Genomic DNA, 24,894 nt, shown 5'->3' with positions numbered 1-24,894 from the left:
ATATTGTTCAAACTATTCAATTAAATACTTAGTGTTCATTTCTTTGGTATTACTGTTATTTACTGATTAGCAAAGATTGCTGGGAAATATGTCTGTCGTCCAATGTTAAGTATCTATTTGCCACAACAGTTGTAAGGTCAGCTATGATAGGTAGCCGAAGAGGAGTCCTAGCTACACCTAAGCGTATCTAAGTGCCTTACACCCACAAAAAGTGGATCTCAGGAGAGAAAACAGCAAACTGACCAGGAGAGATGGATAGACAAGTTACCAGCTCGGGAGTTGAAATTGAAGGAGGCTGCTTATAAGGCTCGTCGATGTCTGTCAAATGAGTGAGTACGTATCGATACAGTGCTTCTCAAGGGAATTTATGTTCGGTTTCTCATGTTGCCAGTCTGATGTAGTTTGAATTTGTCCACAGCGCCGTTATATATCCACAAACGTTTCTTCAAGGTTTAGTTCGCATTTTTAGACACAGGTCCGCTCAGCTGCTCATCACAAATTATCCTACGAATCCTACTTTTAAAAAGTTTCATTTGTGCGCTGTGTGTGCGCACTCACCTGTCCTTTTATACTAATGTATGTGTGCACAGGTAGTAAACAAAACATGGGAAAGCAACAGTATTCCATTAACAGGTTCTCATATTCATGGCATGGTTCAGGTTCCATTATACATTCATCATATATCAAAACTAGCATGCACGTACAATAATCTAGCATTCTATCAATTACATTAACCAGGAATATGAAAAATTATGTTGATCTTTGGTTCCCTCCTTTTATTAATTTTAATCCAGATACAGAGTCAGCAATGGCAGTTCAATTCGAGGAATAAACGACAAATCCAGAAAGCATGTTCTGGCAGTTATTTGTTTGAAATGACAGATGTGAATATTTGGGAATTAAAACTCCTCTCTTTGCAGAGCATGCCTTTGTTGTGCACACATTTAATTAGTGTGGAAGCATGGTGACAGCTAACAGTTGGGCACATGAAGGAGGAAGCTCAGAAGGCCATATTGGGAAGCAGGGAAATTTATGCAGGTGTTTCTTCACACAGCTACTGAGCTTCTGTCCCCTTGTCAGTCACAACAGGAATACTGCCACCTCAAATTGAGCTACACCACAATTTGTTGTCCCTAGAACAGATGTGCATGATTTTAAAACTTGTGACATCTGTCGAAATTGTCTCATCGATATCCTTGCCTCTGTAAACACAGAAGGCAGTCATTCGACTAAGTAATTCTACCTTCCTGAAGACTGTGGGTACTGTTTATTCTTTGTTTACATTTTAGGTACGAGATATAAAATCTGTCACGTCCAGACACGATAAATGGTGAATTATTTGTGTGATTCTTTGTCTATTTTCAAAACTGCAAGATAAGACCAAATTTGAAAGCAAATGAACAATCAACAATCAAAATCAAGCTTTTCACTCTAAATTCCATAAAATATATTGGGGAAAAATACAAACCTGAAATAACTGTTGTGCAAGCCATTCAAGTAACATCAGTGGTTGCTAATTGAATAACTCCTTCCTTGTTTGAAATTTTAGTCATTCTTACCTGTGTAAAACCTTGACTATATGTACCTTGAACTGTATGTCTCTTAACTGGCAAAGTAATCACATGTCATTTTCTGTGGTCAGGTGCCCTTTCCTTATGATATGGTGAAATCATTGACAATGGTTTCCTCCAGGAGACAATTGTGGAACATTAGTTACTGTGCAAAACATTTCCAAAAAACAACCAAACAAATAAACAAAAAAAAAAAAAAACAGGTTATATGTGTAATGCTGATTTACTGTCTTAAATTTACAGATGTCAATACACCTGCAGCATCTGAAGCTAGTATTTGAAAGTTAAGCCAGTTAAAGGTTGTTCTCAACCTTTACTATGTAATACAACTTGCTTACTGCATGCAGTGTCATGTGAGGTGAGTTATACATTTGTACTTAACAGTGTAACTAATGTGCCGTCAATGTTTTACAGAACATAAAGTATCATATTTGTAAAACATAAAGTACAAGTTGCTTTGTCATGCAAAGTATCTGAGTTTAAAAGCTGGACACCATAAGAGTGGTGCCAACAATTACTACTGGAATGAACTGTAGGCCGTCAAACATAATGAAAACACATAACCGCTCAGAGAAATGGAATGGTGTATGAATCTCGTCTGTTTACAATCAACCAAGGTGAAAGATTTGTCAACACAATGAGGCCAGGATTGCAGAAGTGTCAACTATCTCTCTCGCAATGGCAGTCCTTACACTCACAAAAATGTACAGCATTTAAGAGCACCATCTATCTATAGCCACGTTAGCTTCCCCTGTGCTACTATCTGATTTTCTCAGATCAGCCATGAAGAGAATAGCACACACACGTATAGGAAAGAGACTCTCACTTTTCCCAATACGCTTATGCAGTGAAGATCAATCAAGTTGATTTCCCTTGCTGTCTTTTAATTAGTTCATGTATAACTATATGTGTGTGTGTGTGTAATATGATTCAGGGAAAGGGGATAACTCCATGAATAATGAATGTGAAGGAATGAGCTGTTTGTATTGAAAGTACAATATGAATTTAACCCAGTCTGTCTTGTATCCAACATTTTTGGAGAGCCACTTGCCATAGGTTTCTACATGAAAAGAAGTCCCAATGTTGTCTACAGAGCAACAGGGATATATGTACAGCCTTCTGACACTGTACTTTGGCATTAATAAAACATAAATGCAAAAAACTTTCTCCTGAGCTGTGACCTAGTTTTCACATGGTTTGGGGGTGAAAAAAGCCTTTTCATCCATGTATAGCGAATGAAAAACACAGCCAGCAGCTGTCTGAATGCTCCTTGTGATGAAATATCACACTGGAGGAGTTGCGGTGAGGTGAGGTTTGACTACACTACCCATCTCCGGTCACATGTGATCTTTTCCTAAATCCACACCATGGATTGAAACGTCATCGTTTCTGGGGCCTACTGTCAAAAGAATTTGTCTTTATAGCAAGACAGTAATTCACCATGTGTGGAAAATAGATTTGGACAAGCTGGTATATCAGTATGTTATTTATGACCTGTTGACTATTGCTAATTTCCCACCCTAGAAAAAATTATCACAGCATCATCAATCCCTGCTCGTTTCAAATATTTGTATTTTACTGTAGAGCAGCGTCTTGCTTGGTTTGTTTTTACTAATGCAATTTAATGTCAATGAAATATTTAGCACCAAACTAAGTATAGTCAAATACTATGCATTTTTAGTAGTACAAATTTCAGTTAGGCCAACGTATATAACTTGTGCTAAGCCATACAGCATGTCTCAAGAAATAGATGTGTATACATGTAAACATATATCTTAATTTAATTGAACTATTCTTGCTCTAGAACCTGAAAAGTGAAATTTAATTTTGGGAACTTGGCAGTAGCTGAGTACTGGGAAGGTCAGACAACCCAGACTCATTTCTGGAAAGAACCATGACTTCTTTCTGTAGCATCTGTCCTCTACAGATTCTACATTCTCCTTAGGTTTATACTGCATACAACATGAGAGCTATTTTGAGCTCAAATGAAACAATGCCAGCCACCTGCAAGCATAAATTAATCCATCATTGAATATGTCAATGAATTCTGCCAGTGAATAACAAATTTGTCCGTTTACTAATTTGATACAAAAATGAGCAGAGAAACAAGCAGCACCAACAAATGACATATGCTCATTTCTTACTGATGCTTAAACACAAGTCATTTTCAAGTTAGTGTTGAATGAGCATGCTCACCACTTAAGGAAAATAATATGTGAGAGAGCAAAGTTAAATAAACGGGTTAGTTTGCAAGGTGAGTTGAGCTGTGTACTTTCCCCAGCAGGGCAGGTCTTTCGTCAACCACATGACAGCTCTGATTGCTTCTCGTTCTTCAGGGCCTCCACCCAAAAAAAAGGCCATCGTCCAATGACCTACTTTTTTTCTGACAGATTTAGTAAAAACAAAGCTGCCAATTATTGCAATCATAAAGTCGATTTTTCTTTGCGGGACAGCGGAGTATGTTATTATTATTATTCTAAACTTTTCTGCGTGAGTTATGGCACATAACGTTCACTCCCTTTGAGAATTTGCTGGCCGGGGTCCTCGACAGCTGGAAGCCATCACGAACTCCAATTACTGTCTGTCTGCGTCAACATCTGGAAACCACTTCTGCCGTTCGGGCTGTCTGTGCGAGCGCGGCTCTTAGCCATATAAAGTCAAGTGATCTCTGTTGGAATGCGGGGACAGCGGTGTGGTGAGTGGATACCACTCAGGTTCGGGTTTGACGTTGAATAACGGCTCACGCAATCCATTTAGAAAAATAAAATTTAAAAAAAAAACGGATAATAAAATGGAGGCGAGTGAATGTTATCGTGTGCTGTCAGGGCTCAGGGCATAGTGCACGCAGGCCTACTGCAGAACCCAGGTTTCGCAGGTTGAAAAACATATCCTAGCCTCCGTGACCTTTAGCTTCCATGTGCTGTGGGGGGACCTAGCTTCAAAAACACGAGGGGGCATGTCGACTTCCTCGTCTGTAACCCAACCCGGGGCTTGATTGACAAATGGTCCCAGAGAGCCGGGACTCTAAATTACGAAAGGTTTTTTCTGTAACTAACTTCAGAGCACCGTCGCCTCCCAAGAAGCATTAGAGCTCTTTATGGTTTTAAGCAGCATGACGAAACCTGTGATTGCAGCCACAGAACGTTAGCATTCATATCAGCTTGTCTTATGTATTGTGAGTAATAGCAATAGCTATGCAGTTGTTAATTAATCCTTTTATACCTGCGTAACATTTGATGTGCCACATATATACCATGTCAGAAATAATTATTTCTTGATGATTTTAATTCAGGAAAGGTTGTGACTAATAATATTGAAGGTTCTAATGTGCACAAAATTAATATTTTGTTAAAGTTTTTTTTGTTATTTGAATACCAAACAATTACAAGTGACATTTATATATACCTTTCACAAATGCCCCCCAACCCCCCCTCCCCCCCCCCAGTAAAAAAAAAGACATTTGGCTCCCTCCACCTCCTATCCCTCCCTATCTCAGTAAATTTCATTTTAATAGGTGATATGATTAAAATATAATGTGGCAGCTCTGAATGAGGCCAGGAGTCATGCGAGCCAACTCCTAATTGGCTGTCGTATCACCCATGGAGGAAGGGCATTCCCCATCTTATTACGCAATGGAGGCGCTCCGGTTGCTTGGGTGCCTGTGTGGTCTGACTGCATTCGTGTTGCCTAAAGCTAAAAAAAAATATATACAAAAAATAATGTCTGCACCATTTGGGAAACAAAAAACCCAGTATATGAATTTCTGCAATTAGGGGAATACATTTGACAGGTGATTTGGTCAACCTGATAGCTACAGTATGTAGAGCTGCAGGAAAAAAAAAAACATAGATGTGGTGAGGGTACTGGAAATAATGTTGCACCTCTGCTGAATTTTGGTAAGCTTCAATAAAAGAAACCTGAAAAAAATATGATCTTTGTTTCAGCGTCGGTTTAGATGTGTTGGTTATGCTTGATTTTCCCACCCCTTCTCTCTGCTCATGACAATCTGGTAGTCCCTGCTGCTCCTTGATGAGAATGGTACAATATAAACACACGGAGGGTGTAATGAAGATTAAACGGTCAAACCAACAAGTAGACCATTGTGTGCATACCTGCAGCTAAAAAAACACCAGGCCTGGACTTCATTAGACATTCTGGGCTGTCCCATTTATTGAAACTTAAAGAAAAGAAACAGTATGTAACCCTTGGCACAGATTTCATTGAATTTCACTGCTAGCATTGAAGACTTATTTTTCATAAGGTGAAACCACAAAAACAAGCCTCGGTGGAAAGTATTTCCTCATTTCGCAAAACAGTTCAAGTTCACTTGGGCTACAGATCTGTATTTATTTGTGTGTTCTCACCAAGGGCCAAGCTTTGAAAATGGTATGAATTTCTTTTTTTTTTTTTTTTTTGGTTGTTGCAAGCAACCATTTTACTAGTGATGGTAATGACACTCTCAAGTAGCAACAAATTACATCTCTGGGCCTCAAATAATATTTTTACAGATGAATGTTGGCCATACTTCCAGTCCAAGCCATAATGTGCATCATTACTACATTAAAACAGAAGTATAACAAACCATGATTTTTAAATAGGTTTACTCATATATACTTACAATGTATTTTCATGCTGTCTAATATATTCTACCTACAGGGTCTTCCCAAGGGGCATGTTTTGCCAAAGTGCAGTCATATACAATAAATGAAGGTCAGAATATATACACAACAGCTTGTACATTAAAATGGTGTCAAACTCATTTTAATGTATGCATCCTGCGAATGAATATCAATATTGTAGTCACTCTTAGCAAAAAGTTTTTGGTACTTATGAAGTTTACTTGTTTAATATATTTAATGCACTTGCTAAGAATCTTTTCAAAGAATAATATTATCAAGATGCATGGTAACTATGCTCACTGAAGTATTGTTCTGCTTATGCACTCGTAATTAATTCTGTTGTGGCGGTTCACTGCTAGAAGCCATTTTAGGAGGCGATGTAATGAATGGGAGTCTTTGCTCTGATTAAGAGGCACGCCGTTGGAGACAGAGAATGAGAACAGATGAGGTGATAAGGAGAGAAAAGGGCTGGAAAAAGTAAGCGAGAAAATAAATAAATAATCAAACAAAATGAAAAGGCCACTATTGTTCTCCGTGAGGCTTCACGCAAGACTGAATATGACTGTAATAGCTATTATAGCGAATCCTGGATAATAGCCTCAAGGCTTCCATATGGAAATCTCATTGCATTTCGGGCCAAGCGTTCCCTTTAAAAAGGAAACTCACATTCCTATGATTTGGAGTCATGCAGTATCAAGTTCGATCGACTTCGGCAGGACCTTAAAAAACACAGATGTAGGTTTTTTTTTTTCGGTCCCCCAGCGTTCCCCGTCCAGCTGTGCTTGTCTGCTTGGACCACTTCATAATAACCTATTAGGCCTTGAAACAGGAGACACTTTTCCTGGGTTCACTGACCCTTTAACTATTCACAAAGGAATAATTACCATCCCACCTCAACTGCCCGAATGTGTTTATGAAAACATGCATTTTTTCCACAGTGAGCTTTATCCTTTATTCTTCTGCTGAAAAAAAAATCCCTTATTTTTATCCTTCCAAAAGGAAACCGAATCAGGATTTACAACACCGCTGTATATTGGTGGTTGGCATTTAAAGCATATATGCCTCAGTGTATGATGGAGGGCGAGAACTTTTTTCACAGCGGCATGACTCCTGGTGCGGCCAGGTTCAGCGTTTTACCACTGCCCTCTCCCTCCAGGCACCTCGTGTCACAGAAACCTTTATTTATATGTTGAAGCTGGCCAAGAACGGCAATGGCAATTCGCACGGCGGGAAAATCGCCAACGGCTCCCGAGTAGGCCGCTTCAGCGTCTGCCATTCATGGCGGATCAGGCGATTGTCTTGTGGTGATGTCACTAAGGAAGAATACCTGCCCTCACTCCTAATTGGATCACAAGCCGCATCACCGACAATAGTAAACTGCTGATCGATACTGGCAATGAAACGGGCATGCTCTAACACAACCACACGGCTAGATGAATGCCAGAAGCTGCATCCTTGACCTTGATCATCTCTTTTAAAGAATAGTGATGGGTGTGTCAAATGTGTGCCACAAGATGTGTGGCTTAATGAGAACCATTAGAATGTAAATGGGTTTGAATTGGAATCCTTCTCGCTATTTTCCCAACGTGGGAGTTGTAGGTTTCATGTTTTAACCTATTTCCTTTGGCCTAAATATTTTGCACAGATTTCTCCTGGAGGCTGGAAATGGTTTCTCTAATGTGCAGTAAGTGGCTTTAGCGAAGTAATGGAGTGGACGTGGGAGTATGCATGAGGATCACACTGCCTGATTATCGGCGATGGGTAGGCTTGGCCAGGGCCAGAGTTTATGCGGTCAAATGTCTTCAGTCACGTCAGATAAGCAGAAGTTCCACTGAAGACCCACTGAAAAGTTAAATACTGAACATCGGCCCCGGGCCGTAACACAAAGTAGTCTCAACAGACGAATATAATCTGACCAACGAGTCGCTGGCATACAAAAGCTAAACATAGAACCTTAAAATAAACAAATTATTCTAGCGACTACTCCATAGTCATACTCCATTATTTTGTTTTGTCAATTCAGTATGAAATGTAAAGTTTTCATGACAACAGGAAATCACAAAGTGATTTTTCTTCCCCCGTTGTAATATGCAGACATAGAATTGATCATTTTGAATGATATGGACAAACCATGTATTTTTATCTCCCAAAAGAAATCATTTATGGCCTTTAAAAGGCTGAGAAGCGATGTGGAACATGTGGGACATTATAGGGATGAAAGTGCCCATTATAAATCAGTCCCAGTACAAAGGCACCCAAGTGGCTTAGGAAGTGAGCATAGGCACAGACTGTGCCATACATTTAAGACGATGACTCAGACTTCAGTCGCAGGACAACCTTACTTTGTAACACTAGGGGGCAGAATGGGTTCACATTGGTGAGGACCACATTACACTTCATCCTAGCCAAAAGGCTGAGGAACGATGGCCAGGCCCACATTTCTTCAGACCAGCAGCTTACCATTTTGCATCAGCAGGTTGCTATCTACACCTTACCTGTAGTACTGTGGTGACAATGGGAAAATATACAAACAAATAACAAATAAGTTAATGAAATGTAAATTCCCAGTGCAGGTCCCAAATAACTCTGGATACAGTCTAATTTAAATGAATGCAGTAAAGAATAAACATTTTGCGCACATCCAGGAGCTTTCCACATTTCTCCCCAGCACACACACCTTATACACTTTATTTTTTTAAAACTGCAGCGGCAGAGCTATAGCTCACCAATAAAATGCACAATCAGAACATTCTACTGGGGAAAGCAAAACCAAAATGATTACGGAATTGATTACCATCTTTGGGCAATCCGAACCAAATGACCAAATAAGGATATGTGGGCAGGCTTTGGTTACTTCCCATTTGTCGGATGGCAAATGATGGACACTTAAAATGAAGAAGCCTCTGGCATTTGCACCATTCAATTAAATCTTGTAGTGTTATCATACAGGACCATACACAAGCTTAAAAATAAATAAATAGAATCCCTATTGGTTTCCTTTAAATAATCCACACGAAAGCTTTTAACTATGCAGAAGCTTGGGGCCATTTCTAAGTCTGTAACACATAAAGAGTATCCAACTGCCAATGAATGGATCTCACCACAAAGTTAATAGTGCGCTCTTGGGCAATGCTTGCATCTTGGACCAAAGTATTCCCACTGCCTAATGCAGATTTTAATAGGATCATGACCAAAAGCACTAATCTGACATTTCTTCCACTGTTTGCCTCAATGGTAGTGATGCAACATCTAATCTTTTACATTGATAGCTTTGCCGGCACTGTTGAAATGAGGTCAAATAAAGCCAAAAAATCCTGACATAAAATTCTCTATGATCCCCAATTCCAAATCTATACTTTCAAAGACATTTTCTAGACATTCAAAATAATGGGCAATCTAATTAAAGGTGCAAGAGGCAGAACATTGAATATGATGTAGCTGTGAATACTAAATCAAACTCCTCAGAGTCTGACCATACACATTTGAACACGTAGTACAGTAAAGAAAGAAACTTTAACTTGAGTTTGAGTGATGTGGAGTATTCTGGATCTGTGTATAAATCTACACCTAATGTGAAGGAGTGGGAGTTTTGGGAGACCAACCGCGACTGAACAGGGGGTTCTTTAAGCTATTAACCAGGGGTAAAATAGCCACAAAGTCTCAAGAGACAAGGGAAAGGAAAACAATACTCCTTAGGGAGAGTATCCCAAAGAAAAGCTCTACACAACCCACGTACTGGGTAAAAAAAAAAAAAAAACTAAAGCTTAAGGAGTATGAAAATAAAACAACTGCCGGAGCAGAAAACGGGGCAACTCAAAGAAAACAGACCTCGAACCGAGGCTGAAAAAGTAAAACCCCAAAGAAAGAAACTGAGCTTAGATTGTGGCACTAACTTGTTGCCAACAATCTAAAAAAGCTAAAGACTGTTGTGCTAATTTTATAGCCACAACAATCCAATATCGCAACTCAATCCTTTACCTTTACCTTTACCTTTACCTTTACCTTTACCTTTACCTTTACCTTTACCTTTACCTTTACCTTTACCTTTACCTTTACCTTTACCTTTACCTTTACCTTTACCTTTACCTTTACCTTTACCTCGCTTGACAGAATACCGGCTCTCCTGCAACATAAGTGACACTGAAGCAAAGCTTATCAGCTTGCTTGGGGTTTAAATAGAACGCCAACAGGTGCAAATTGTAAAAAGAAAATTTGCACGTGTATAATTCAATCAACTCAATGGCCATAATAACTGAAGAAAAGGCGCATGAAAAAACCAATGGCCGTAATAACTGAAGAAAAGGCGCAGAAGGAAAAGAAATGGTGGCATCAGCCAAAACCATGACACCTAATTATTAAAACCATGATACTTTCAGGTTATTATGCACGATTGACCACACATATAGTGTGACGTCCAGTAATGTGAGCCTGCATGTGCTCAAGTCACTGACCGTTTCCTTGACAGTTTTTCTGGAGCACCAGGTTCTGTGGATTTAATGAGTCCCATATAGATTTTTTTTGTCAGAAACCTACTCCAGTACTGTTTTTTTTTTATATATTTTTTTTTATTTTAAACAAAGTTTGACAACACTGTGAATTCTATTGAGCTGCTATGGTCATTAACATTAATTTTAAAAAGAAAATACCATTCTAAAGAAAATACCATTCTAAAGCATGCTGCTGTTTTTTTGTCTATTTGATAGTCTGCAAGCTGTTAAAGCCAGTTGTAGCTATAGTAACTCTTTACTGGGGTTTCCGGATGTGTTCCTCCGTCTGGGAAATTAATCTCAAAATGATATATGACGCTTTATCCTGTCGTACAGTATTTCTGCTTAATGTTCATGTTGCATCTTTTAATTTGCTTTTGTCCTCTAGCAAATATTTCACAGTCAATGTGTCCTTACTTGAACTTTTCAAGCATTATGTAACGGCAACATTCTGAAAATTCTGTAACATACCGTACCACGTGTTCTTGTTGCACAGTTGTGTCTCCTTTGAGTGGTTATAACATGCTGCCAAGATAGCAGACAATTCTGTGCCAAATATGGTTGGGTTTAGGTGCTTGAGGGTCCGTTATGGAAGTGGCGAGTGTATATTGTCGGCCAAATGCTGCCAACCACATGTAAGGTTTGTGTGGCATTTCAATTTTTGGGCCAAAAGTGGCTTGACTGTAACCAGCCACATTTAAGGTTTATGACGGCATTTGGATTCTGGTCTAAATGTGATCCAAATGGATACATGGTCTTATCCAGGTTGAGTTGTGGCTACGGTCTGGCAGCCAGATTAGGATGGGTTCATTGCCCTGATTCCATGGTGGTATGCGGGCACAGTTGAAGAGGTAAGTGTGGGCCCATGCTGGGCTATAACTCAGTTGTTGTCTGGGTGTAAAGGGTGGAGAAGGCCATAACTCACTTGTTGTCTGGGTGTAAAAGGTGGAGAAGGCCATAACTCAGTTGTTGTCTGGGTGTAAAAGGTGGAGAAGGCCATCACTCAGTTGTTGTCTGGGTGTAAAAGGTGGAGAAGGCCATAACTCCGTTGTTGTCTGGGTGTAAAGGGTGGAGAAGGCCATAACTCAGGTGTTGTCTGGGTGTAAAAGGTGGAGAAGGCCATCACTCAGTTGTTGTCTGGGTGTAAAAGGTGGAGAAGGCCATCACTCAGTTGTTGTCTGGGTGTAAAAGGTGGAGAAGGCCATCACTCTGTTGTTGTCTGGGTGTAAAAGGAAAAGAAGACTCTCAGAGAAGACTTAACACGAGGAAGCTCATGAGAAGGGGAAGAAAAAAGTTTCAGCATTGGCTTTAATTTCAAAACACACAAGGATGCCTCTATATACAGATCACCTGTGTTAAATTGAAGAAAATTAACATTTTACAATAAGAATATCAACTATCCACTATGCGCTGCTTTTGACTATTTTATATTTTGTTTAAATAAATCAAATAATTCAATGTGAGTGACATTTTGTATTCAGATTGTGATATGGATATACAGCACATCAAGGACGAGGCAGTGTGAATTGACATTATGCAAGAGATGGCTAGGAAATGTTCAAATAGGAAGAAAAGAGAACGATCTCGAAGACATTTTGTTGGGTCACGAGATTGCAGTATGTTCAGGCATCCACAAGAGGGAGCACGAATGCCTTTATTGCTGCATCTTAAGGTGGAGGAGTGTTAGGTTGACCCCAATTAGAAGAGGTCACTATTTAATGGTTTCACTTGGTGCATTCTATTTGGTCCTCTCAAACTAAATGTGCACCATAGCTATGATTAGTCTTAGTTGATACAGACATTAGATTACTTTGCTAGTAGACAGTTAATAATGCTGTTACATAAACTGTAGAAGTTTGAGGAGATGAGGGCGTGCTCAGGGTTTGAATGGTCAATGTTTGGACAGAGGACTTTGAAATCAATGTTCTGCATGAATTTGTGTTTGGAGGCCTATATAATCAACCCTCAGTTTAGACCTGAACCCACCCAACTGCCATAATTGGTAAAAAATAAATAAATCAATTTTTAAAATTGCAGAAGAATAAAACAAATAATTAAAATGTATCATCCGAAAATAATAAATTAATCCCTGTTGGATTTTCATCATTCAATCCTACAATGGTACTCTTCTGACCCCTGTTGGTCAGTTTTAAAAACTCAATTTTCATCAGTTTCTCTGAAGAACTACATTAGAAAACATACATGTATTGTTTTATTACTTTATTCAGAAATGGAAACAACCCTATTCCCCATTGTTGTATAATTCTGAATACAATTAGACAGCAATATACGGGAGTCAGTTTTACTTTAAATGCCGAAAAGGCCCTTTAATTTAAATACCCAATAGTCCCTTTAGATATCATCTTTTGGTATTTAATAAATAAATAATAAAAAAATATATATATAATAAAAATAAATATTACTTTTTACCTTGAGCAAATAGCATCTTGACCTGAAAGTACTGCAGTATGTCATTAATAAATGTATAACACAATAGTTCAGTTAGCTCTGTGTTGCACTTTCAGTGAATAATGAATGTCGGAATATGAAAACAAATTCTTTAGAATTTTTAGAACAAAAACTTCAGAATCCTTGCTAAATGCATTTTTCACAGATATGACTGGCCTGATTATGGATGATCTAATAAAAACGTATACCAAAACATTAAACAACATGTCCCATTACTCTGGAAACTAACTAGAAATCCAAGTCAAACAACATGCTTGACCATGACAGTTTAAGGTCGAGGTGACTTTTAAAAGCTGTAATTTCATATAATCATCACCTCTGCTAAGTGACAAGTTCGTTGGAGACATTTTAGAATGAAAAATATTACATTTTTTTAAATAGCAGGCTTGGAAACGCCCCATCATTTTTCTCAAAGAAAATCTTTTTTTGGAGGCCAAGCCATGGCAACAAGTTCTGGTTGAGCTGCTGTAAGATGACCCGAGGTGCAGTCACACATGCACCATGCCAATGTATGCCTTTCCTTAAGCACAGAGGGCACCTGCCTTCTGAAAAAAAGGGCTGGATGTCTGTGACAACAACCCAGATGTACAACTAGAGACAGATTATGCAGCTCTCTAATTGTGCCAAATCGCATGCAGTAGTCTGTTCTCACCTTAAGAAGAGACTGTTCCCAATGTGCAGTGCTGTACATTAAAACAACTTGAAGTTGACTTGAAGCCAGCCGACATAACATGAGAACATTGTCTGCATTCTTCTGTCAGCATTGCAGTTATATTGATGTTTTCAACACACACAAATGTTTGCACATCCTCCTCTACTGTGGCCAATTGTTGCTGGATTAGCTATTTCCTCCAAAGATGGTCCTTGGAAATTAAACCATTTCATATTATACAAGGTGGTTGGCCAGACAGGGAGCTGACAAAACATCTGTTTAAAGAGGTTTCCTTGGAAACTAAAACTGATATTCTGAGGGGGAAAAAATCATTGGAGGTGAAAGCAATTACAAAGCAAGCATTAGAACCCCGAAGCCTAGTAGTTCTCCTGAAAATGTAAAGGTAAGGAAAGAATTGCAGATCACTTTTACATTCTTTCATGTATATCTTTTTTCAATTGGCAATGGATTTTATACGGTCTGGTTACTTTTAATCGGGGTTCTGGGCACCTTCCTTGTGATATAAACTTATTTTATTGGCTAAGCTGTTCACTCCTCCTGTACCCTGATGTTATTCTGACCAGTGAGGCGTCCCTCCAAACCACAAACAGGCCTGCTGAATAATGAATTATATCTATATATATATATTTTTTTTTTTGACAATAACAACATGAATCTGGTACAAACAAAATTTGGGAGGAACATTTGATTAAAAACAGGATGTTCAGTGTCTTACAAAAATATACCATCTAAATATATCTAGTCTTACTGTAAAAATGTACACCTACTGTATCTAAAGTCCTGTTTATCCAGTCATGTGGTACTGTCTCGGCTGCATTGTAGGACAACTAAATGGGGGGAGGGATGGAGGGGGAATATATTGATTTACATCGTGCGCGCATAAGAATGTGAACATTAACCTATCCCTACTTAACCCCAAGTGAAAGATTTGTCCCAGCACAAACTGTTACCCGGACGAGCGCGATGAAACACCGTCTGGCAACCCACCGATGGCTAGGTGTAGGGCGCATCGCTTCCGCTGCTTTGTGCGTAAAGTGACTGGTATCGATCTCCTGATTGTAGAGGAGATATAGCTTTAGAGTGCTTTCTGGGGGTCTCTATACGTCGCTAACTGGTTCAAGTATGAACAAATGGCACAAAAACTAACCATTTGGTCATCTGGTATAGAATTAGCAACTCAGACTACGCAGATAAGTAACCAAAACTGCATTGGGTTAATAAACTGAATTCTTAATGAAATAACCTTAACGTGTTTAGCAACCTAATTATGAGCCTACTTTTGAGCTCTGCTCATAATTCCCATATGGTTGACATGAAATGGCAAAAAACACAACTCTTTCTAAACTGAGGTGTGTGTACCAGAGACAGTGAAATACAACAGACGCTGCAACAGAATTAGCCTCGCGCACTTGAAAGGAAAACTAAACTTTAATTCCAGTATTCCATGATTAGTAATTGGCTCCCGCGACTAATCACTCCACATAAATAAAGCAAACATTATAATGAACGGCTACTTCTGAAAAAAAACAAAGACCGTTGTTTCCGTGCGCCCGGGGCATTGCCATACTCAAATAACTGTTGGGGAAGCACAGAAGCATCCAGAATGTGATTGTATTGCGCACTGTGATTTGCCTTCACTGGAACAAATGGGCCTTGCCCAAATCATGAAGAACAGACCCACACCAAGTGGTGTCCAGATACTGTAGGTCATATACTGCACCTAGGCTTTATACTACACTGCTAGGTAATATGCTGACTTGAGTGATGATTGATTTCCGTGAGTGAGTCTGAACCGACCTGCAGAACTCGATGAAAACCAGTCTAGGGAGTATGCAAAAAAGCATTACAATTTGTCCCTAAAAAGCGCTGCACTCGTGCTAGGTGGTGTTTTGGGGTTAATGTTGCGTGTGTATAAGCCTTTATCACTTGTATCATTTTTTTTTTTTTTTTTGCAGACAGCTGAGGAGGCGGGGTAGTGTGCAACATTATATAAACCCTTGAATTTGTGGAAATGATGTTCATACCTCCAAATATTCATGCAGACCTCAGTTTTCTGGACACATTTATGCCTGATTCGCATCTTGCAGAGGTAATTGCGACTATTTTGTCGGTTTTATTATTATTATTAGTATTATTATTATCATTATTATTATTATTAATTAACACATAATTTTGAAGATAATTTAATCATATACATTAATTTAGTAAACCTTCACATTTGCAATAATTGTCTTAAAAGTGATTTCAAATCGCACATTTATAATTCTGCCGCAAAAACTATTTTGCTCAACACTCGTATTCTTGCTAATTTCGTCTTGTTGAGAAATTGTGTCACGTGGTTCGAACAAGTTCAACGTCTTTCATTCAGCAACTGATTAATTAATCATCTGAACACGAGAACATGTTTGTACAAATGCAATGTCAAGTTGCGTAGTATATTTGTGTAGTATCCAATTAGGCACTACTAAATAAATGACTTGAATGTTTACAATGCAGTTTCCAGAGTTTCTAGCAATGCTTATCGATAGATTGCATGCGCTGTGCTGAAACCGGTGTGCTGCTAGCCGATGTGATGGCAGTGCGAGCTAATATTTCTTCCAGTGTTGTGAGTCTATTTAATATCTTAAAATTAAAACATTTGAATCAATTGAAGCAGCATCTAGATATTGTATCATGTTTAAAGCACTGAAGTGTGGCTAAAAATCATGAATTGACTGTGGTGTTTGCTACAGCACAAAGCAGTGGTGCGCCCTAGCACGTCTGATTCATTTTAAACATTTGAAAATAGGAGTTCAAATTTTTCTGATTTTTTCCCCCCACACCATAATCTAAAACAGAAAAGAAAAACCAGAACCTAGTTATCACTAAAATGCTGCTGCTCCATGTGATTGGTAAATTTCATTACCTTAACTCTGCCCCTCTCCACCCAGTTCACCTGTTTCATGTGGTTCTTTTATTTGGAGTTACCACATATTGTCAGACGAGATCATCTGGCATCGCTTTAGCCTCCCACAATGTGCGTGTTTTCCATCCGTCCATTATCTATACATGCTTATTCTGGTCAGGGTCCTATCCCAGCATGCATTGGGTGGGAGGCAGGAATACACCCTGAACAGCCCACCAACCTATCGCAGGGCACACACCATTCACTCATGCAATTTAGAGTCTCCAATTAGCCTACCTACTTGGACATGTGAGAGGAAACAACATACAGGGAAACTCCACCCAAAGAGATTTCAAACCTAGGACCTTCTTTGCCTGTGTGCTGTGAAAGGCTGACCACCACGTCAGTGGCTACAGGAGTTGGTAGATACTGCTGTTTTTGAAGTCGCGTTGCGGTCCCCTTGTAATTGTAGGCTACTACTCACTGAATTTTGCGTTCATTGATCTCTTAGCATATATTTCATGATAAAAAATAAATAAATAAATAAACACACAGACATAAATCATAATTGACCGGGATGGTTTTTAAGTGATGGGGAACATTTATCAGCACTTGAATAATTTCCACCTCAGATTGTGTCAGTACCTTGAGATCAGAGTAACGCTGCCTAGGAATAGCTAGGAGCCACAGGGTGGTCATTCACAGCTGTAGAAAGCACCTGTTAGGCTACAATCAAATTACCAAGTTACCAACCACATTTCTATTTAAGTCACTTGTCTATCTCCTTTAAACAGCAGTAGCTGTTTGAAGTATATGTGCTGTGATAACCAGATGGAACTGGTTTGACTGCTTCCAGGAGACCCTCTCCCCCCTGCCTTGGGTTAGGCACCTTTCTAACCCTTTGGGCCTGCCCCCTCAGGCACTACAGCGATGTCTTTGGGAAGGTTTATTGGACTGCAACTGACCCTTGTGGGCTCCCACCAATTAGCATGAGGCACCATGTGCAACTCGTTTATGGTCACTTGACTCCTCCTCAGTAGCGTTGGGAAGTTTGATTCTTTAAAATGAATCGGTTCCATTTTGCTTACATTTTGAATAATTTATTGTCTTTAGTCTTTAGTGACAAGAGTCATGCAGTGGTTGAAAGAAGAACCCAACTTGGTCGTGCAAGGTCATTCCCGAACTGTTTCAGGCCGGAAACATACTCTATGCTAGTACGCAAATGACAACGCCAGGCCGACGCGTTGCAAACTTTTGTACGTTGCGTTTTTGTACCAAACTCAAATCCAAGGATTTTAATCAGTCTGATCAGCTATTTCATTTCCCTTAGGTTCTTCCCTTATTTCCTTTAGCTGAGTTATATGGCAAATAGTTCTGTTAGAAAATGGTTCCATTTCTAATGCATAAATACCTTTCAGGAACTGCAAACACTGATGGAAAGCCCTGTTGCAGAGAGTGCTACAGACACAAATAAACAGTCAGTGCAGCAGAATGAACACCAACAGCCTGAAGGGTCATGTGGGCTAGAGAAGACCAAGAAGCTCTTCAGATGGGTGTCATACTTCTCAGGAGACATGGAGGTCTTTGGGCAATGGATGAAAGGTTAGATCAAGTCATCTATAAATTCAATACTGAGGACATGGCTACTTTTATATGTGTAGGCTTTGGGAATTGGAAAGGTTAAATGTGTAAATCTTCGTTGTGATATCCTTTTAAATGGAATAAAATGGACGTCACTCCCTGATTGTTATATTGGTTTGATTTCCTTTATCCTTCCCCCTTCTTTGCCCTTTCCTTAACAGATCTTTTTTTTTTAAAGAAAAATTTAAATTTTGAAGTCACATGCCTATTTGGGGAAAGGTCAGGAATGGGGAAATGGTAGTTGTAATGACAACAAAATTATTAGATGTTTTGTAGGCAACAGAAAAACATAAAAAGATTATCTGTGGCCATTCTCAGGTAAATGTAACATTACTCACAAAAAATGTTTTGAATTGTGACCACAGCTATTAATTCTCGATTCAATAGTATGAGCAGTTTTATTTTACCTGCACATGGAAGGCAGTGTGTCACCCCACTGTTTCTCCAAACATTCAGTTAAACATCCTTTCATACACTCACATGGTTCCTGCGACTTTTTGATATTAAGGATATTAAGTTAGTGGTCACTGCACGTGACCACAGATAAAAAAGTATAAAGTAGTAAAAAAGTACTAAGCATATTCTTAACGTTTTCCTCATTAATATGGGAATTTAATTTCTTTCTTTTCTTGTACACTTCAAGGACAGTTCATCCTGATCCAGATTCTGGATTGGGTGCTCCGCGGAGCTGCCCAGGTGATGTTCGTCAACAATCCCCTCAGCGGGCTCATCATCTTCGGGGGACTGATCCTCCAGAACCGATGGTGGGCACTAAATGGCTTTGTGGGCACCCTGTTTGCCACCATCTCTGCCCTAATTCTGAGGCAAAACAGGTAACCAACTTCTACCCTAATGCACTCTACATCAATTTAGTTCTTTCCCGGAACAATTTGGTCCAGCTAGATGATCAAAAAAAAAAAAAAACTGGCCCGAACATATAATACTGCATTATTATTATTATTATTATTATTATATATTATTATTATTATTATTTTGTTTATATTTAAAACTGCTATCATATTTAACATTTCAATTTTTTTTTTGTATGAATAATTTATTGTGTTGATGAATTTACATACCAAATTCTATTTTTCTGAATGTTTCCAAAATGTTTTGTTTTTAGAAAACCTGGGGCCAATATCACGAAGCAGGATTACCGAGTTGGCTGGATAACTGCACTGAGTAAAACCCAGAACAGCTCTTTTTGCATCTGACCATATTTAGTCGGTGCAGTTATCCAGCTACCTCGGTAATCTTTCGTGATACAGGCCCCTGCTGTTTACAGTAAGTGTACTAGAATATGACATGTAATTCAAATTGCATGTATTCTGTTTTGGTAATGTTTCATAAAAGGGGTGCCATCGCTGCTGGTCTGTATGGCTACAATGGAATCCTGGTCGGTCTTCTTATGGCTGTGTTCTCAGCCAAGGGCGACTGGTATTGGTGGCTTCTGCTTCCAAACATTTTCATGTCAATGGCCTGGTAAGCCCATAAAAAGTTTGTATTGCTTTACACATGAACAATTAATATTATGTGACACAGTGAAGTACCAGCACAATATGCAATATGTACTTTTTATGAGCATATTGTTGCCCGAATTGTAGATGAAGCCATAAATGCAATCTCATGTTCAGGAAAAATCACTACAGTTTTACGGCTTGATGAGACTTGTATGATACTGTATTCCAACATCAGGCTGTGAAACCGTAATGATCCAGAGATACACGGCGCATTGTACTTCTGATCAGCATGTTGTGGCCTGAATTGAGATTCAGGAAGAATCAATGCAGTATGTGTTTAACGTGTTGAACTTGTTGACAAAATTGATTGTAAAATTCTCAAATGGAGTGTTCATTGTATTATTCTGAGTGTCTTTAGAAGCTGACTCAAGGGGGAAAAAACTCTCTCTCTTTTTTTTCTTGCAGCCCCATAGTTTCCAGTGCCTTGGCTTCGATTAACAGCAGGTGGGACCTGCCCGTTTTTACCTTGCCCTTCAACATCCTGGTCTGCTTGCATATGGTGGCTACTGGCCACTACAATCATTATTTCCCACAAGTCCTCATTCAACCCAGATCCTCCCTTCCTAATATCACCTGGTCTGAAGTGGATGTAGCCAAGGTACGTGAGAGCTCAGTGTGGGTGTTAGGGGTTCACCGATCAGTTGAGAAGATTCAGCCACACTGAATCAGAGGTCCTTCACTGTGTGGCTAGGACAACAATATAGTAATAATACGGTGTATAATAATAATAATAATAATACAGTTATCTGAATAAATTGGTAACATAGAGCAAATAAAAAAAGTCTTATGTTTTCTTTGTTACCTGTTGCTTAAAAAAAATTTAAAATGAAAAAAAAACTTTCAAAATCGGCTATCGTAATGAGCTGATTTGGCTTTAAAAAACTGACGACTGGAACTGGTAATAAGAATTCATGATCGCTGCACCCCTAATGGGTATGGGTGCATGTGACAGAAATTTCTAGAAAAGGCCCTGCTCAGTGAGCAGAGATGTGACCGACAGTGGTATTGAGGAATCCCATTAAGCTGGTAGTGCCACATTTTTTTTTTCTTCTTTTTTTGGCCATGTGCAGTCATCCGTGGAAAATGTGATAACCACTATTAATGACTGAAACGCAGTCATGCATGCCGTGCCCTTTTTGGACAGGGCTGCGCTGGACAGGGTTCTGAGTTTACATGCAATTGTCCCTCATTCTTTTGCAGCTTTTCCGCGCAGTACCCGTGGGCATTGGACAAGTTTATGGATGTGACAATCCATGGACGGGCGGGATCTTCATGATCTCCTTGTTTATTTCTTCACCAATCACTTTCGCACACGCCACCATTGGATCAGCAGTTGGCATGGTTTCTGGTGAGGATACCCCATTGGTTGGGGGGGGGGGGGGGGGGTATAATGAAATTTTACTATTTTCCGGTTACGTAGCTTTATGTAGCTATTTATGTAGCTACGTAGCTGAAAAACACTCGGATTTACAACCAGCTAAAGATTTACAAGAAAACGTGCAACAACCTGCATCTGAAACATGTTGCTACCCAGACCATCTGGAATTGTGAAACATCGGCTTGCATTTCTGAGAATAACTTTTATTGCTTTCGGCGTGCAGGTCTTGCCCTGGCCGCGCCCTTTGAAGCCATCTACTTCGGTCTATGGGGTTATAACTGTGTCCTCGCCTGCATTGCCGTTGGAGGCATGTTCTACGCTCTGACGTGGCAGACCCATCTGCTGGCCATTGCTTGTGGTAGGTCTTTTTTTTTTACCCTTTAAGGTGTAAGGTCAGAAATATGTGATTTGAAATGTTCTAAACATTCTGAAGATGATGTCACAATCAGTACTGGTAACTGAAAGCAATGGAGTTCTAGAACACTGAATTAGAACCTTCTTTGAAAAACATTTTTTTTTAAATAAAAAAAAAAAGCCTACTCTTCAAAGGGTTAAATTATAAATTTGCCACTGTTTTGGATGTTTAGTATTCTAATCCTAATCTGCAGAATGGGATGAAACAGTTTGTGGTTATATCTTTCGTACTGACCACCAGAAATTGAATAAATGCCCATTTTATTTTCTCTCCAGCCTTTTTTTGTGCATACCTGGGTTCTGCCATCGCCAATGTGATGTCTACAGTAAGTATTTTAATCCAGGGGTGCAAATGACGCTCACAGAAGGGAGAATCAACAATATGTCTCCACCCCCTGGTGACCAACTGACAATTAATGTTTGTCCTTGTCTTTGGAAAAGAAAAAAAAAAGAAAAAATTTAGCATTAAGAACATGTGACTTTTTTGAGTGTCAGGCTGAAGATCAGGCTTTCATCACCTCTCTTAATCATCCATTTTCAGTTTGGATTGCCAGCGTGTACCTGGCCCTTCTGCCTCTCAGCGCTGACCTTCTTGCTGATCACCACGGAAACTAAAACCATATTCAAATTGCCCCTTGCGAAGGTGACGTACCCGGAGAAGAACCTCCGCTATTTCTGGAACTTGAAAAAGGCAGAGAAGGAAAAACAGCTGACGGAGAAAGAGGTTCAGCTGAGTGCAAAGGAGCAGGAAGAAGCCTCGAAAATCGAGTTTGTCAAAATGGAGCACGAGGGCCAAGATTCGCAGGACAGCGAGGAGAACTCTGAGACGGGCGATCTGGAGAACTGCACGTACGAGGGGGCTTCAGAGCAAAGTGCAAATGACTTAACAGAAGTGAAAATTTTGAACAATGCCGAGTGAAAAGTGAACTCAGGAGGACAGCTCATGCGCACCATGTTTCAATATTACTTCTTTAAGACACTGACACTGTAAAAGCATTCTTTTTTTTCCACCATGTCTTGCCTTCGTTCTGCATAATGAGTGGCACAGATTAGGGGGAAAAGTGCAATTGGCACTGATCAACAGTACAGAAACTGAGTATTTTTCAATGTTGAGTATATAATGTACATACATGTGACTTGAGAAATTGTAATGAATCTGTATGCTTGGAATGTGTGAGCTCATTATGTTATGTAACTCCTTTGGTTCAAACTGATGCCTGCCTTTTAATGAGCATTTTCCCATTTGTAATTTGAATAAAGCCTTTTGTAAGAAAAATTATGCATTTTTAACGTCTTCAAATGTGACCCTGTGTGTTGTTCAGCTCCCCAAGTGACCCATATCTGCCATTTGTAAAGAAGACAGGGCAACAGAAATGTCCTTCATCACATAGAAAACTGTTTGGGCCAAAAACTGTCTGGGCCAATAAAAAACATGCTGTAAAACAGCAATATCAAAAATCCTCAGAGTGGCAAGCATCCCTTTAAGGCCTTATGCAGTGAGCCAGTGACATAACACGGGGTTTTAATGTGGGTGTACTTTGCAGCTGGCATGACTTCATTATTCCACGTGAATTCGCGCAACTGCTCATCTCACATTCTCGACGTGCTGTTCTTATCAGGGACGTTTACATCTGACCTGCCCGCATACTATAGGCCAGAAAAGGGCACAGAATTCCACTGCCATGCACTCCCCTTTAACTTTTTTTCAGCCCCTGTCCTTCCTTATGGCAGCCCCAACACGAGTACCAGCGAATGCGTAAAACGGTCTTTCTGCAGTCACGAGGCCGGGTTGACCCTCGAGATCGGTTGTGAGGGCTAATGAGGGCAGGCGGAATGCAGGTCTGACAGAATGATCTGACTACGCTTGTGTCTTCTCTAAATGCATTCGAATCCCCTGTGCCAAACATGCCACGCTGATAAGCTATCATCAAAGCGTTTATGCTGGAAATGGGCTCCCTGGCCACATACTTTTCTAAATGCGATGTCATGTGATGCTAATAGACGGAGGTGGGCAAGGCCCGTTTACTCAAAAGGGAGATTCCGTCTTCAGATAACGCATGGCAGTACTGTGGGCTGAAAATCTAGACCGTTCCAGGGGAAAAGATCCCACAGATATACAGGCAATGAGAGAATTTGACCTTGATACTGACCTGCCGATAGGAGACATCTCCATTATGAGATTCCTGAAGGTTACATAAAGCAGCGTATGATGACGATAATCACTACACATAACCACCAAGCCAAAACTGACAACATTCAGAGATAAAGACTCAGAGAAGGGTTCGAAAGTGATCTACCAGAGGGAATTTTTAACCATAAATAAATAAACACCGAAGAAAGCAGTGGTCTGTTATTGCGTATTTTAAAGAAGTGGCTATCAGTCAACAAAGCTGGGAAAGGAGGGAAATTCAACTCAAACAGGAGCTTTTGATATTGTACTTGGGAGTTTCATCTTGGACCAGTATTTCAAAACCTTTAATCTGGATCACAATTGTCCAGATAATTAAATCCCCCTTTTTTCAATCCAGGATTAAGTTGGACATTTTCAGAAAGGATAATTCTGATCCAGATTGCACAAGATCCAAATTTTACCTCCCTGTAATCTCTTAAATGACTGTAAGCTTAGGGTTGTAACTAGGTAGCTGTTTCGTAGGTGACTTAGTTAATGCACCTGTCTTAACTACTGCTTGTATTTTTGCATAGACTGTGTTGTTGCTGTTCTCGTTTGTGTTAGTGTTAAACAGTTTAACCTTCAGGGTCCAAGTTGAACTATGCGGTTGTTCCCTGCACTTGGACCGGTACTTCTCTCTAGGGTTCTCGGCATACTTGTTCCTGGTTATGGTTATACACTTTGTTGTACGTCGCTCTGGATAAGAGCGTCTGCCAAATGCCTGCAATGTAATGTAATGTAGAAGTACAGATTTTCAGTCATTTAATGAACCTCTATATTGCCATCTGTTGGACCAAATAATAATAGCATGTTTGGTCAAGACAAAAGTGTAAAGAACCACATTTTTACTTTAATCATATATGCTCCTGGGCACACAGCGAGTTCCATATAAAAATGGTTTTGAACAATGCACAGAGCCCTCACCTCAACAACATCCAACATCTAATGCTCTTCTGGCTGAATGGAAGCAAATCCCAGCAGCAATGCTCCAACATCTAGTACAAAGCCTTCCCAAAAGAGTGGAGGTTGTTATAGCAGCAAAGGGTGGACCAACTTCATATTAATGCT

General features: G+C 39.6%; 1 protein-coding gene across 2 annotated transcripts; it reads left to right on the top strand.

The window, feature by feature from the left end:
* The first annotated feature begins 222 nt into the window (after positions 1-222).
* slc14a2 (solute carrier family 14 member 2) lies at positions 223-22,912 on the top strand. 2 transcript variants are annotated; one of them, XM_035378636.1, is made up of 9 exons: positions 223-333; positions 18,122-18,305; positions 18,988-19,177; positions 19,698-19,826; positions 20,270-20,462; positions 21,065-21,212; positions 21,466-21,600; positions 21,933-21,982; positions 22,198-22,912. In XM_035378636.1, the coding sequence occupies exons 2-9, from the start codon at positions 18,137-18,139 to the stop codon at positions 22,573-22,575; spliced, it is 1,392 nt and encodes a 463-aa protein (XP_035234527.1). In that variant the 5' UTR covers positions 223-333; positions 18,122-18,136; the 3' UTR covers positions 22,576-22,912. The 2 variants fall into 2 exon arrangements, with proteins under 2 accessions (XP_035234527.1, XP_035234526.1); XM_035378635.1 differs by lacking the exon at positions 223-333 and adding an exon at positions 15,842-15,908.
* Positions 22,913-24,894: the final 1,982 nt, after the last annotated feature.

This window comes from Anguilla anguilla, chromosome 10, assembly GCF_013347855.1.
Source record: "Anguilla anguilla isolate fAngAng1 chromosome 10, fAngAng1.pri, whole genome shotgun sequence".
Classification (NCBI taxonomy): Eukaryota; Metazoa; Chordata; class Actinopteri; order Anguilliformes; family Anguillidae; genus Anguilla; species Anguilla anguilla.
Note: the sequence above shows the minus strand (reverse complement) of the source record. Positions and strands in the feature narration are given on the sequence as shown.